This window comes from Coregonus lavaretus (genome assembly GCF_964263955.1).
Source record: "Coregonus lavaretus genome assembly, chromosome: 26".
NCBI lineage: Eukaryota > Metazoa > Chordata > Actinopteri > Salmoniformes > Salmonidae > Coregonus > Coregonus lavaretus.
Genome location: NC_140013.1, coordinates 22,271,245 through 22,287,614, shown reverse-complemented (window position 1 = coordinate 22,287,614; position 16,370 = coordinate 22,271,245). Strand labels below are relative to the sequence as shown.

The 16,370-nt window shown below is 40.4% G+C and overlaps 1 protein-coding gene across 1 annotated transcript; it reads left to right on the top strand.

Annotated features, from left to right (window-relative positions):
* On the top strand, nucleotides 1-16,117 carry LOC311101729 (P2X purinoceptor 5-like). The gene is made up of 13 exons (XM_084142895.1): nucleotides 1-21; nucleotides 264-435; nucleotides 693-843; nucleotides 5,752-5,823; nucleotides 5,959-6,034; nucleotides 6,140-6,236; nucleotides 13,361-13,456; nucleotides 13,636-13,777; nucleotides 13,960-14,090; nucleotides 14,190-14,283; nucleotides 14,391-14,456; nucleotides 14,806-14,891; nucleotides 15,005-16,117. Exons 2-13 carry the CDS (start codon nucleotides 287-289, stop codon nucleotides 15,111-15,113), a joined length of 1,269 nt encoding a protein of 422 aa, XP_083999021.1. The 5' UTR covers nucleotides 1-21; nucleotides 264-286; the 3' UTR covers nucleotides 15,114-16,117.
* The last annotated feature ends 253 nt before the right edge of the window (nucleotides 16,118-16,370 follow it).

Genomic DNA, 16,370 nt, shown 5'->3' with positions numbered 1-16,370 from the left:
TCAATAATCTCATAGACCAGGGTAAGAAACTAAACTATGATCTCATTTTATGATATTTTTTTTACGTGAGTTTTAATGTATATTTGGAATATAATGAGTGTTACACTAGCCCACTGAAATTACGCTGAAATCAACATCAAAACATTTCCCAAAGTAGTTTATTTTGCTCTGGTCATTGTGGCCCCCATGTAGAAGTGCTGAACTGTGATGGCTTCTGTGGGTTCAAGGGTTGCAGTGGCTGTATAACCGACTGTTGTCTTCAGATTTACAGTATCACCGCCGGGGAATGGCTTCCAATAGCTGGAAAAGCAACGTTATTTTGAATGTTCTTTCCTTCCTTGACTACAAGACAGGAAAATTCATCATTGCAAAAAGCAAGAGAGTCGGCACTTTGTACAGAGTTATACAATTATCCATCATTGGATACCTTGTTGGGTAAGGGACTCAACAAATTAATTTTAACATTTTCAAGATGTATGCCCTTATAACGATCTAAGGGCATATGAAATGTTATTAATACAATACAATCTAGTACAGATATTTGTTAGTTCACAAACTTAACATGCAAAAATATATTCCAATCGATATTTTAAACCCCTATCAGACAGTAACCTCCACATTTTCTAAGCTGAAGCAGATGTTTTTTTTAAATCCCAATTGAGATAGCTATATTGTCCTCCTGGTCTACACAGGTATGTATTCCTGAGCAAGAAGTCCTACCAGGCCAAAGAGGAATCTATCCAGAGTGCTGTGATTACCAAACTGAAGGGAGTGGCAGTCACCAACACCTCAGAGTCCGGACGGATGGTTTGGGGGCCTGTGGACTATGTCATTCCACCCCAGGTCAGACTAACCAATATAATATCTATGCGTCAATATCCTGTATGTGGAGGTGGGAGAGAGGAGATAGAGGTGGAGGTGTATATGCATTAAGTAGATTTGTTGGTGCTGTCATCTTCAGGACAGGAATACCGGCTTACTTAACGGAGGAATAAACACACATGTTCATCGTTGGTGTTTCAACCAGAACGCGGGAAAATGCCCTTTCTTTATTTTCGCACATGCGCAGTTGTACATCTCTCATAGGGCATAACTGTACCAGTGTAAGAACACAATTTATAACATATTAGTCTATATGTTAACACCCCCACTTGCTCTTATACTGTACAAGTCGTATTCAACCTAACTATCAACACATTTAGCTTACAGTTATACATCTCACAAATGTCAGTTTACATTCCAAACATATAACCCAAGAATTTTTCATTTTTGAACTTCGTTACAGGTTTAGTCAAAACATCTGCAACCATGTCTGCCGTTGGACAATATTCAATACTTATTTTGCCATCACTGAGTGCAGATCGAATGAAATGATATCTGATGTCAACATGTTTACATCTCTGACGACATACTGGGTTCTTTGACAGAGCAATTGCACCTTGGTTATCTTCAAAGATTGTTACTGGTGCATATTGGCACTCACTATCCATCTGGCCCAATAACTGTACAAGGTACAAACTTTCTTGTGTAGTAGCAGCCAGTGCCATGTACTCTGCTTCACATGTAGATAAAGCTACTGTTGGCTGCTTCTTAGACCTCCATGAAATAACAGGTCCACATTTAGTTAAACTAAAACAATACCCTGTTATGCTTCGTCTGTCACTTTGATCTGCTGCCCAATCAGCATCACTATATGCTACGAGGTTGAGTTTTTCCACCCCCTTTTTGTAACACAACTCCTGATTCATTGTCCCCTTCAAGTACCTCAACACATGTTTAGCTGTTATCCAGTGTTGCTCTTTTGGTTCTGATAGGTATTGTGACAGCTTGCTGACAATCCAGCTGATATCCGGTCTTGTACATGTCATAACATATATCAAGCTGCCTATCACTTCACGATACCTTTTTGAATCAATAGGTTCACCATCACCATCAAAGTTTGTTTTTTGTTCACATGGTGTTGACCTTGTTTTACAGTCTGACATACCAAACCTTTCCAGTATCTTGGTTATGTACCTTGTTTGGCTCATCTTTATTTTCCCTTCACTTTGTGTAAAATCAATGCCTAGGAAATGTCTAAGCCTCCCAAGATCTTTCATCTTAAATGTTTCACTTAACATTTCTTTTACACTTGTGAGTGAGTCACTATCACTAGCAGCGATAATTAGATAATCAACCCAAATTATCAAAATTATCCTTTCTGTTGCAGTTTGTTTGTTGTAAACACAGTGATCAGCTGGGTTCTGTGTAAAACCATTTTCACTAAGGTGATCATGCAACATTTTGTTCCAGTTCCTTCCTGACTGTTTCAGGCCGTACAGTGACTTGTTCAGTTTGCAGACTAGTTGCTCACCTGTATCTGACCTGACTTCAAAACCCTCTGGTTGCTCCATGTACACTTCACAGTCAATAGGAGCATGTAGATATGCTGTTTTGACATCCATCTGATGTAACTCTAAGTCATACTGAGCTGCTAGCTGCATCAAACAACGTACTGATGTCATATTTGCAGTTGGAGAAAAAGTCTCCTTATAGTCTATTCCTGCCACTTGACTATATCCCTTTGCAACATATCTTGCCTTGTATGTCTCAGTCTCATCTGAATTGTTTTTGACCGCATAGACCCACCTGCCCCCCACTGCATTTTTACCCTCTGGCAGTGTGGTCAATGTGAATGTATCATTTTCCCTAAGGGAATCCATCTCCTCCTTCATAGCAGTAGCCCAAATCTCTGATTTTGGTGAAATCATTGCTTCTTTGAAGGTTTGTGGTGCATTGCACATTACTCTGTAGCAGTAGTCAACACTAGGTGGTATCTGGTCATCACACTTCACTTTACACTCATAGTCTTTTAAGTACTGAGGCTTCATCCTCTCTCTGTCTGGATAGCGTGGACTCTGACTATCTGAAGTCTCGATTTGCACATCTTGTGTCTCTTCGGAATTTTGATCTGCCATCTTGGCTTTTGGCATGGGGGATGGAAATCTCTCCCCATGAAGATCATCACTCATTTCCAAATCTGTCTGAGTTTGGCGTTCGACTACACCTTTTGTAACGAACTTGACTAATCTGTTTTTAAGAACTTTTCCAGTGTCTGGGTAGTAGACTAGGTATGCTGGACTATTTTTATCATACCCGACAAAAATACCCTTTTCACATCTTGAGTCCAACTTTTTCTTGTTCTGTCTGTATGCATAGCGAACAGATCCAAATTCTTTCATCTTTGAAAGATCAGGCTTTCTCCCAGTAAACATGTAGTGTGGAGTCTGTCCTACACGCTTATTGTAACACCTATTGCGAATTACTGCAGCAGTCATTACAGCATATGTCCACAATTTCTTTGGTAGGTTGCTCTCAAGTAGCATGCATCTTGCCATTTCAAACAGTGTTCTCCAATTTCTCTCAGCGGTCCCATTTTGATGGGGTGAGTAAGGGGCTGAAGTTTCATGTCTTATGGCATTCTTACTGAGCAGTGACTGGAACTCTTTGGCTGTGTACTCTGTGCCATTATCTGACCTGACACACTTTATTTTCCCATAATGGGCCACATCAGCAATAAACTTCTCAGTAGCTTTTACAGTATCACTTTTTGCTTTTAGGAAATACACAAAAACTGCCCCTGAATAATCATCCGTAAATGCTAGAGTATATCTGAACCCATCTTTCGCCTCTGGCTCAATAGGGCCAGCCAAATCAGTGTGCACAAGCTCAAGAGCTGCTTTTGCCTTTTCATCAGGCTCTCTGTTTCTGCTCTGAACAAATTTTCCCTGTGTGCAGATTTCACAGTTGGGGGTAGATTTGTCAATCTTACCTGTGATTTTCATTCCCTCTGTCACATTTTCTAACTTTGACACATCCTCAAAATTACAGTGGCCAAGAATTTTGTGCCATGTGTGAATATCATAGCACCCATGACATCCATCATCATTTTCATCACTTACAGTGTTAAGATAGTAAAGTCTATCGTACTCCTCGATGTCAAAAGTGGTACCGTTCTTGTGGATGAGCTTGTTACACCCCTGTCGAAAGTTGACTGAAGCTCCGTTGGCTGTCGCTGCTTTAACAGAGAAAATGTCCTGTGGAAACGACGGCACGTACAGCGCCTTCGTCAGCGTTGTTTTCACCCGACGACCCGTGTTGTCTCTCAGGTAAACCTCCGCTGCACCTCTCCTCTCCGCGACACCATTCGTTCTTGTTCCGTCAGCCAGCTCCACGGAATGTTTTTCCGGTTTGAAAGTCTCGTCAAACTCCTTAAACTTCCCGATGTCCGTGACTATATGTGACGTTGCTCCCGTATCAACCATCAGCCCTTTATGTTTCAGTCCACGAACCTGACAGTCACTTATTTTGAATGCAAATGTGTGGCCTTCAGCATCTGTTGCTTGTTTCACATTGTCTCTTCTTTTTCGTCTGCAATTTGCGTCAGTATGAGTGGAGCGCTTGCAAAAACTACACCACTGTCTCCGTTCTCTGTGCTCTCCAGTAACGGTACATTCCCGGGCCTTGTGCTCTTTCTGGCCACAGTTGAAGCAGGTTATCTCGGTCCCTTTATCTCTTCCTCTTGGCCAGCTAACTTTAATGTTACTTGCCTTCATCACGTTGTCGTCAGTGGAAATGGCGCTAAACTTCTCGGTGTTTTCATAGCTCCTCAACTTGGTTTTGAACTTGCCATAAGTTGTCGGCTCGTCACTCTGCGTTATGTGGATGGCAAACGGCTTAAATGATTCGGGCAAACCTTTCAGAATCATTGCAATCAACAGCCCGTCACTTAAAGTCTCTTCAGCATTCCTCAGTGCTGTAATAGCCGTCTCAGCACGAATGATATAATCCGTAACACTTTCGTCACTGGCTTTCTGAAGAGAAGTTAGCTCAGTGTAGAGGCTAATCACACGTGGCTTCCCTTTACCTGCATAATGTTCCCTCAATATCTTCAACGCTTTTCTCCCATCATCTGCTGCTTCTCTCATTATCAGGGAAAGACTTTTATCATCCAAAACCTGTATCAATTCGGCGTAGGCTTCTTCATTTTTCTCTCCGTCTTCTTCATCTTCATCCACGCTCAATATGGTGGCCTTTAGCCCTAGCAAACGCAAGTGTCCCAAAAACTTAGTCTCCCATAACTCGTAGTTTTTTTCATCTCCGTCGAAACATAATCTATTCCATCGGCTTCCATGTTCCCTCCTGGGCCCATAACCTGTTGGTGCTGTCATCTTCAGGACAGGAATACCGGCTTACTTAACGGAGGAATAAACACACATTCATCGTTGGTGTTTCAACCAGAACGCGGGAAAATGCCCTTTCTTTATTTTCACACATGCGCAGTTGTACATCTCTCATAGGGCATAACTGTACCAGTGTAAGAACACAATTTATAACATATTAGTCTATATGTTAACAAGATTGATGAACAGATAAGTCAATACATTGCATTCAAGGCCAGAAAGTTGGTGATAAAGCTGCAATGGGTAAATTGATGAAAGACTCGGACAGACAGACAGACAGGCAGGCAGGCAGGCAGGCAGGCAGTCTTTCACCAATTTACCTATTGCAGCTTTATCACCATCTTTTTTGCCTTGAATGCAATGTATTGATTAATGCATCAAAGCCTTGACGCATATCTTTTCGCATTAAATACAATGTATTGACTTATGTGTCGCGTCTCGGGACCATATTCTTCTGCAAATGTGTGCCACACTGACGCTTATCAGTTGATACCAGGCTGGTTTAACACCCCTTTATTTTTTCCTATAGGGGGAAGCAGTTTTTTTCATTGTTACCAATTTTATAGAGACACCAAACCAGAAGTTGGGCAACTGTGCTGAGGTAAGGAAATTCCCTTTCATTGCTTTGTGTTGTCACCTTTAATCACCCTTTAAAAAAGGCAATATACTCTGTATTTGATCCGTATTTGGTCTGTATTTGTTAAACCATACCAGTTTGTGTGGTATTGTTTCACAGAGCCCAGGTGTGCTGGATGGCTTCTGTAAGATAGATGAAGACTGTGCAGAGGGAGAGTCGGTGAAAGCTGGCCATGGTAGCAATCTTTGAAGACTCAAATTGAATTGAAACAAATTGAAACAAGAAATTATATATTCTGCCTCATTTACTCTTCACAAACATAAAATATAATTTTCTGTAGGAGTTAGGACAGGCCGCTGCTTGAGAGACAATGGGAAATCCAGTGGTACATGTGAGATATATAGCTGGTGCCCCGTTGAGAGTTGCCACAAACCACAGTAAGTATGTCATGATTGACAAAATCGAATGAAAATGTTTTGCATTCTACCAGGAAATGGCTTGCTCTCACTCATTTTCATGAGCGTATTTTGTGTGATTTCACTTACGTTTTGTTTTGGAGTGTCACTGAGTGGATTCATAGGAGCATTGCCGATAATCACTGGAGTGTAACAAAGGGAGAAAACCGGAGCAACTCGAGTCTGATTGGCACCCCCCCCCCTCGAGAGAATGCAAGTAAAGTAATTTAAATGTATTCCCATTGGTTCACAGCAGATTGAAGCCTGTAGTTAAAGCCTTGCAGAAGCAGCATGGAGGCAGAAAAATCAAAAAGCATTAACGGAGACACAACCAACAATTTCATACCTGTGTTGAAGTCCCAAGACCAACTCATAGAAGATAACAAAGGAAAAGCAATACTATTCAGAAACCACCTACAAAATGTCCACTCTTGCCCCAATAACCCTCTCTTTGATCAAGAATGGAAAAACATTGTCGATAGAGAAATACAGAAAACAATATTTACCTCACACTTACCTCTCTCTCTCAACACCAGTAGACTAGTAGGCTTGATCCTAGGCCCCAAGCCCTTCACAATTTACATCAACAACATAGCTCAGGCAGTAGGATGCTCTCTCATCCATTTATATGCAGATTATACAGTCTTATACTCAGCTGGCCCCTCCCCGGATTTTGTGTTAAACGCTCTACAACAAAGCTTTCTTAGTGTAAAGTTAACAGCCGTACAGAAAGATTCACGTGAAGGCGAAATTACAGAGGAGGAACTTCTGGATGCAATTAAAGACTTTAAGTCCGGGAAAACTCCAGGCTGGATGGCATAACAGTTGAGATATACCAAACCTTTTTTTGTTTACTCAGAGGACCGTTATTAGCATGTTTTAACCACTTCTATGTACAGTTGAAGTCGGAAGTTTACATCCACCTTAGCCAAATATATTTAAACTCAGATTTTCACAATTCCTGACATTTAATCATAGTAAAAATTCCCTGTTTTAGGTCAGTTAGGATCACCACTTTATTTTAAGAATGTGAAATGTCAGAATAATAGTAGAGAGAATGATTTATTTCAGCTTTGATTTATTTCATTACATTCCCAGTTGGTCAGAAGTTTACATACACTCAATTAGTATTTGTTAGCATTGTCTTTAAATTGTTTAACTTGGGTCAAACGTTTCAGGTAGCCTTCCACAAGCTTCCCACAATAAGTTGGGTGAATTGTGGCCCATTCCTCCCGACAGAGCTGGTGTAACTGGGTCAGGTTTGTAGACCTCCTTGCTTGCACATGCTTTTTCAGTTCTGCCCACACATTTTCTATAGGATTAAGGTCAGGGCTTTGTGATGGCCACTCCAATACCTTGAGTTTGTTGTCCTTAAGCCATTTTGCCACAACTTTGGAGGTATGCTTGGGGTCATTGTCCATTTGGAAGACCCATTTGCGAACAAGCTTTAACTTCCTGACTGATGTCTTGAGATGTTGCTTCAATATATCCACATAATTTTCCTTCCTCATGATGCCATCTATTTTGTGAAGTGCACCAGTCCCTCCTGCAACAAAGCACACCCACAGCATGATGCTGGCACCCCCGTGCTTCACGGTTGGGATGGTGTTCTTCGGCTGGCAAGTTACCTCCTTTTTCCTCCAAACATAACAATGGTCATTATGGCCAAACAGATCTATTTTTGTTTAATCAGACCAGAGGACTTTTCTCCAAAAAGTACGATCTCTGTCCCCATGTGCAGTTGCAAACCGTAGTCTGGCTTTTTTAAGGCGGTTTTGGAGCAGTGGCTTCTTCCTTGCTGATTGGCCTTTCAGGTTATGTCGATATAGGACTCGTTTTACTGTGGATATAGATACTTTTGTACCTATTTCCTCCAGCATCTTCACAAGGTCCTTTGCTGTTGTTCTGGGATTGATTTGCACTTTTCGCACCAAAGTACATTCATCTCTAGGAGACAGAACGCGTCTCCTTCCTGAGCGGTATGACAGCTACATAGTCCCATGGTGTTTATAGTTGCGTACTATTGTTTGTACAGATGAACGTGGTACCTTCAGGCATTTGGAAATTACTCCCAAGGATGAACCAGACTTGTGGAGGTCTACAATTTTTCTTCTGAGATCTTGGCTGATTTCTTTTGATTTTCCCATGATGTCAAGCAAAGAGGCACTGAGTTTGATGGTAGGCCTTGAAATACATCCCCAGGTACACCTCCAATTAACTCAAATAATGTCAATTAGCCTATCAGAAGCTTCTAAAGCCATGACATCCATTTCTGGAATTTTCCAAGCTGTTTAAAGGCACAGCCAACTTAGTGTATGTAAACTTCTGACCCACTGGAATTGTGATACAGTGAATTATAAGTGGAAAAAAAATAATAATAACAAAAATAATAATAATAATAATCTGTCTGTAAACAATTGTTGGAAAAATTACTTGTGTCATGCACAAAGTAGATGTCCTAACTGACTTGCCAAAACTATACAGTGAGGGAAAAAAGTATTTGATCCCCTGCTGATTTTGTACGTTTGCCCACTGAAAAAGACATGTTCAGTCTATAATTTTAATGGTAGGTTTATTTGAACAGTGAGAGACAGAATAACAACAACAAAAAAACAGAAAAACGCATGTCAAAAATGTTATACATTGATTTGCATTTTAATGAGGGAATTAAGTATTTGACCCCCTCTCAATCAGAAAGATTTCTGGCTCCCAGTTGTCTTTTATACAGGTAACGAGCTGAGATTAGGAGCACACTCTTAAAGGGAGTGCTCCTAATCTCAGTTTGTTACCTGTATAAAAGACACCTGTCCACAGAAGCAATCAATCAATCAGATTCCAAACTCTCCACCATGGCCAAGACCAAAGAGCTCTCCAAGGATGTCAGGGAAAAGATTGTAGACCTACACAAGGCTGGAATGGGCTACAAGACCATCGCCAAGCAGCTTGGTTAGAAGGTGACAACAGTTGGTGCGATTATTCACAAATGGAAGAAACACAAAAGAACTGTCAATCTCCCTCGGCCTGGGGCTCCATGCAAGATCTCACCTGGTGGAGTTGCAATGATCATGAGAACGGTGAGGAATCAGCCCAGAACTACACGGGAGGATCTTGTCAATGATCTCAAGGAAGCTGGGACCATAGTCACCAAGAAAACAATTGGTAACACACTACGCTGTGAAGGACTGAAATCCTGCAGCGCCCGCAAGGTCCCCCTGCTCAAGAAAGCACATATACATGCCCGTCTGAAGTTTGCCAATGAACATCTGAATGATTCAGAGGAGAACTGGGTGAAAGTGTTGTGGTCAGATGAGACCAAAATCGAGCTCTTTGGCATCAACTCAACTCGCCGTGTTTGGAGGAGGAGGAATGCTGCCTATGACCCCAAGAACACCATCCCCACCGTCAAACATGGAGGTGGAAACATTATGCTTTGGGGGTGTTTTTCTGCTAAGGGGACAGGACAACTTCACTGCATCAAAGGGACGATGGACGGGGCCATGTACCGTCAAATCTTGGGTGAGAACCTCCTTCCCTCAGCCAGGGCATTGAAATGGGTCGTTGATGTGTATTCCACAATGACAATGACCCAAAACACATGGCCAAGGCAACAAAGGAGTGGCTCAAGAAGAAGCACATTAAGGTCCTGGAGTGGCCTAGCCAGTCTCCAGACCTTAATCCCATAGAAAATATGTGGGGAGAGCTGAAGGTTTGAGTTGCCAAACGTCAGCCTCAAAACCTTAATGACTTGGAGAAGATCTGCAAAGAGGAGTGGGACAAAATCCCTCCTGAGATGTGTGCAAACCTGGTGGCCAACTACAAGAGACATCTGACCTCTGTGATTGCCAACAATGGTTTTGCCACCAAGTAATTTCCCGAGTGGCGCAGTGGTCTAAGGCACTGCATCGCAGTGCTAGCTGTGCCACTAGAGATCCTGGTTCGAATCCAGGCTCTGTCGTAGCTGGCCGCGACCGGGAGACCCATGGGGCGGTGCACAATTGGCCCAGGGTAGGGGAGGGAATGGCCGGCAGGGATGTAGCTCAGTTGGTAGAGCATGGCGTTTGCAACGCCAAGGTTGTGGGTTCGATTCCCACGGGGGGCCAGTATGAAAAATAAAAAATAATGTATGCACTCACTAATTGTAAGTCACTCTGGATAAGAGCGTCTGCTAAATGACGTAAATGTATTAAGTCATGTTTTACAGAGGGGTCAAATACTTATTTCCCTCATTAAAATGCAATTTAATTTATAAAAAAATTTACATGCATTTTTCCAGATTTTTTTGTTGTTATTCTGTCTCTCAGTGTTAAAATAAACCTACCATTAAAATTATAGGCTGATCATGTCTTTGTCAGTGGGCAAACGTACAAAATCAGCAGGGGATCAAATACTTTTTTCCCTCACTGTAGTTTGTTAACAAGAAATGTGTGGAGTGGTTGGAAAACGAGTTTTAATGACTCCAACCTAAGTGTTTGTAAACTTCTGAGTATATCCACATCACCATCAGACCATTTTATTGGTCAACTACATGGTAATGTAAAAATTGTATTTATTAGTGATCCAATATGTAATATAGTCCATTTATCATAATTTGGTTGTAATCCAGAGAGGTTAGAATATGTATCTAGATCCTATATGAGGCTGTGGATTTTCAAGTTATGGATTTAAAATAAAACATGAATCATCAGTGTACAATGACACCTTTGTTTTTAAGCCCTGGATTTCTAATCACTTGATATTATTATTGGATCTGATTTTAATAGCTAACATTTCGATGGCCATAATAAATAGGTATGCCGATAGTGGACAACCTTGTTTCACTCCTCTTGACAGTTTAAAACTTTCTGAGAAATAGCCATTATGTACTATTTTACACCTAGGGTTACTCTACATGATTTTAAACCATTTTATAAGAGATTCTCCAAAATTGAAATGCTCCAGGCATTTATATATAAACTCCAGTCGTACTCTATCAATTGCCTTTTCAAAGTCTGCTATGAATAGCATGCCTGGTTTCCCAGATTTTTCATAGTGTTCTATTGTTTCCAGTACTTGCCTTATATTATCTCCAATGTATCGTCCATGTAAAAAACCTGTGTGATTAGAATGAATAATGTCCTACAATACCTTTTTAATTCTATGCGCTATACATTTTTCTAGAATTTTTGCATCACATCACTGAAGTGTAAGGGGCCTCCAATTTTTTTAATGGACTGGATCTTTATATTTCCCACTTGTATCCTGTTTCAGGAACATTGAAATCAGACCTTCCTCTTGAGTGTCTGATAATCTACCATTTACATAGGAGTGGTTAAAACATGCTAATAACGGTCCTCTGAGTATATCAAAAAAGGTTTGGTAAACCTCAACTGGTATGCCATCCAACCCTGGAGTTTTCCCGGACTTAAAGTCTTTATTTGCATCCAGAAGTTCCTCCTCTGTAATTTCACCTTCACATGAGTATTTCTGTATGGCTGTTAATTTTACATTATCAATAGAAAAAAAATCCCTACAATTAGCTTCAGTTAGAGGAGATGGAGGCGACTGAAATGAAAACATATGCTTAAAGTACTTTGCTTCGTTCCTTCAAAATAACATTTGGTGAATCATGGGTGATCCGTCATTTGTAACCAGTTCCAGTAAATTATTTTTGGTAGCATTTCTATGTTGAAGATTAAAAAATAATTTGGTGCATTTTCCCCCATATTCCATCCAGTTTGCTTTATTTTTATAATATATTTCTCAATTTATTTTTGTTTTCCTCTAATTTATTCTGAGCCTCTATGTTCGTTTTTATTGCTATCTATCTGTTTTTCTTTATTTTTACTATTTTCTACATTGTATAATCATAGTGAAGACATCAAAACTATGAAATAACACACATGGAATCATGTAGTAACCATAAAAGTGTTAAACAAATCATAAAATATTTTTTATTTGAGATTCTTCAAATAGCCACCCTTTGCCTTGATGACAGCTTTGCACACTCTTGGCATTCTCTCAACAATCTTCATGAGCTATACACCTGGAATGCATTTCAATCAACAGGTGTGCCTTCTTAAAAGTTCATTTGTGGAATTTCTTTCCTTCTTAATGCGTTTGAGCCAATGAGTTGTGTTGTGACAAGGTAGGGGGGGTAGACAGAAGATAGCCCAATTTGGTAGAAGACCAAGTCCATATTATGGCAAGAACAGCTCAAATAAGCAAAGAGAAACGACAGTCCATCGTTACTTTAAGACATGAAGGTCAGTCAACCTGTAAAATTTCAAGAACTTTTAAAGTTTCTTCAAGTGCAGTTGCAAAAACCATCAAGCGCTATGATGAAACTGGCTCTCATGAGGACCGCCACAGGAATGGAAGACCCAGAGTTACCTCTGCTGCAGAGGATAAGTTATTTAGAGTTACCAGCCTCAGAAATTGCAGCGCAAATTAATGCTTCACAGAGTTCAAGTAACAGACACATCTCAACATCAACTGTTCAGAGGAGACTGTGTGAATCAGGCCTTCATGGTCGAATTGCTGCAAAGAAACCACTACTAAAGGACACCAATAAGAAGATAAGACTTGCTTGGGCCAAGAAACACGAGCAATGGACATTAGATCGGTGGAAATGTGGCCTAGCCAGTCTCCAGATCTCAACCCCATAGAAAATCTTTGGAGGGAGTTGAAAGTCCGTGTTGCCCAGCGACAGCCCCAAAACATCACTGCTCTAGAGGAGATCTGCATGGAGGAATGGGCCAAAATACTAGCAACAGTGTGTGAAAACCTTGTGAAGACTTACAGAAAACGTTTGACCTGTGTCATTGCCAACAAAGGGTATATAACAAAGTATTGAGAAATGTTTGTTATTGACCAAATACTTATTTTCCACCATAATTTGCAAATAAATTCATTAAAAATCCTACAATGTGATTTTCAGGATTTTTTTTTCTCATTTTGTTTGTCATAGTTGACGTGTACCTATGATGAAAATTACAGGCCTCTCTCATCTTTTTAAGTGGGAGAACATGCACAATTGGTGGCTGACTAAATACTTTTTCCCCACTGTACATACACACACATGAGCATGTGTATGCAGTAGTAATCTTCCTTCCCTTTCATTCCTTCAGGGATGGACATGAACGCATGTCTATGTTAAGAGAAGCTGAAAACTTCACCATCTACATAAAAAATTTCATCCGATTTCCCAAATTCAGTTTCTCAAAGTAAGTTATCTATGTTAAAACCACATACAAAATAGACAGATGGTTTTCTTCCAGAGCTTCCTTTAAATGTTTAAGTGTATAAACTAGAGCTGGAGTCTTTTAAATCGGTTAATATGAAGTATTTCAGAGAGTGTTTGCTGTCTGCATTTTGATATAAAAACATTTAACCCAATTATCAGGGCCAACATTCAGGACACAGATGACAAATTCCATCTGAAGAAATGTCACTACGATGAGCTCCTTGAACCCTACTGCCCCATATTTCGTCTGGGAGACATTGTTAACCAAACTGGACACAGCTTTCAGGACATGGCTTTGAAGGTCAGTTTTCACAATCGGAAAGTGTATTTGTTGTTGTTATTGATGTCGATGTTCATGAGGTTGATTTTTTCAATTACATTAAGCAGTTAAATGCACACTCTGTAAGATGTGCATACCATCAAAGAGCAAGCCACCAACAAAATACTCTTGATAGCATTTTGCTATCAATACTCTCTCTCCAGGGTGGTTCAATTGGAATTCTGATTGGGTGGAATTGTGATCTTGACAGAGATCACTCAGAATGTCAGCCACGGTACACCTTTACTCGCATTGACGTTAATGGGTCCAGCGAGTCCTCAGGATTCAACTTCAGGTGACGCGCGCTCACACACACACACACAAGAAGTTAACACATAATACTTAATTTGAACTCATACTTTAATCTTCCACATTTTTGGTACTCTCATAACAGACATGCTCGCCGTTACAAAAGTGATTCTGGACAAATCTACCGAACACAATTCAAAGTGTATGGCATACGCATCAACATCATAGTGCATGGAATGGTATGAGAAATATGTCTAATTCTATGGCTTTTCAGGATGAATGCATCTATTTTGTTTCCTGATGTTTTGATTCCCTTATTGTTACTTTCTTCTATTTTCTACTACAGGCTGGAAAGTTCTGTATCATCCCCACTGTTATCAATATAGGCTCAGGACTAGCTTGTATTGGTGGTGTAAGTATTATTCATCAGACCTGTACATACCTGTACAGTCAAAACAACACTTTCAGACCAACTTGTTTCTTTGAAAAGATGACATTTCGTATAGACTATACTTATGAATACAACAGAGGAGGCTGGTGGGAGGAGCTGTAGGAGGACAGGCTCATTGGAATGGCTGTAATGGAATAAATGGAATGGTATCTGTTCCATTCATTCCATTACAGCCATTCCAATGAGTCCGTCCTCCTATAGCTCCTCCCACCAGCCTCCTCTTCAATACAGGTATATAGTATATTCTGTATATTTTATTATATAAGATTATATTATATTAAATATGTTCATGGACCTCATTTTGTTGCAGGGGGCCTGGTTCTGTGACTGGATTCTTCTCTACCTGATGAAAAAGAGGGAGTTCTATAAGCACTGGAAGTTTGAAAGCGTGAAGAAGTATGGCATTTACAATAAATATTTGTCTGAGGTACAAATATTTTTTCCTGGTAACGGAGATTAAGATACTCTTGTTATAAAATGTAATGTTCTTTTGCCCTCTCCCCTTACAGGAAAGACAGCAACTCCCCTAACATCACAGAACACCATAACAGTCCTACAGAGGATACAAAACAAACCCCAGAAGAGCAGCAGCTCACTGACCTATCAACTGAGTTTTAACACCATGGCAGCAGGGTTTTCAACTGAGTTTTAACACCATGGCTGCAGCTCACTGACCTATCACCAGAGGTTTAATCATGGCAGCCGGTCACTGACCTATCACCAGTGGTTTAATCATGACAGAAGCTCACTTAGCCGTACCTAAAGAAGCCGGCGTAAAAGAAACACCTGAGCGGGATGCCACACATTCTGGTCATGAGGAGAGAGAGAAAAGCTGTCAGAGAGGTTCTCATCTGCACTGTTCAACCAATCCACACTCTTTGGATCTAGGTAGAACCCTTTTGGGTTCCATGTAGAACAAAAAAGGGTTCTAAAATGGTTCCCTTTTAGGTTTTAGATTGCACCTTTTTTTCTAAGAGTGCAGTAAATGTGGAGGAGGAATAAAAATAAAGTGTCGCCTTGTTAATATTCCGGATGAAAAGAAATTCAGAGAGCAAGCAAGCACATGCCGTAGCTAGCTGCTAACCAGATATTAGCTAGCGTTATCTAGCGATAATGGAATCTCCGACAAAGTTGACACGAACAAAATTGATATGTGGTCTCTGTCGACTTTGTGGCAAGAACTTAATCTCAAGGAAAGACAGGCACTATAGTCTATAGGCATCTGCTATATGTTTCACCGGGGACTGTAAATAGCGAGGCGCATGTCCAAAAGCGGGCTCTCTTCCGTTTCCCCTGAAAACCGGATGTTTCCGGGTTCTTTCAACCCCGCTGAGAGTGCTGATAGCCTTGGTGCCAGTCTGTTTCTGCTCTCTTGCCAACTCCTTATGGAATTAAACTCGACCTCATGCGTGACAGCATATAGGGTTCCTCTGTGGAACTATTCTTATGCTATTCACTGCTGGATAGTTTGTTTTATCACTTTTGTTTTAACATTGTTTGTTTGTTTTATCACTGTATTTAGCATACATAGTTTGCTATTTTTAGTAATTACTGTTAACCTCTATTATAATCTACAGTACGTTGATTGAATGTTTTACTTTTGTCGTACTTTCAAGTTACAACTTTAGTGTTCATGACCATGTATGATTTCATTTCAAAATTGTTCACTTATTGTTTGAATATTTCATAATTTTTGACTTATAAAAGTATTTGTTTCATTTCAGCACATGTAATACTCTTAAATGTTTCTTAATTGATCATTGTGGGTTTGCATTGTGGGACTAATGACAAAGACCACATTCACTGCCATTGGCAGGCATACAGGTCTACATGGCACAGCAAAAAGTGAAGAGACCTATCTTTTCCACCAGACTA

Bases quoted from the DNA above. Each gene is read 5' to 3' on its own strand.
- LOC311101729 (XM_084142895.1), top strand. From the start codon at position 287: ATGGCTTCCAATAGCTGGAAAAGCAACGTTATTTTGAATGTTCTTTCC. The intron at 844-5,751 runs GTCAGACTAACC...TTTTTCCTATAG, and splicing joins ACTATGTCATTCCACCCCAG to GGGGAAGCAGTTTTTTTCAT. The intron at 6,035-6,139 runs GTAGCAATCTTT...AATTTTCTGTAG, and splicing joins GTCGGTGAAAGCTGGCCATG to GAGTTAGGACAGGCCGCTGC.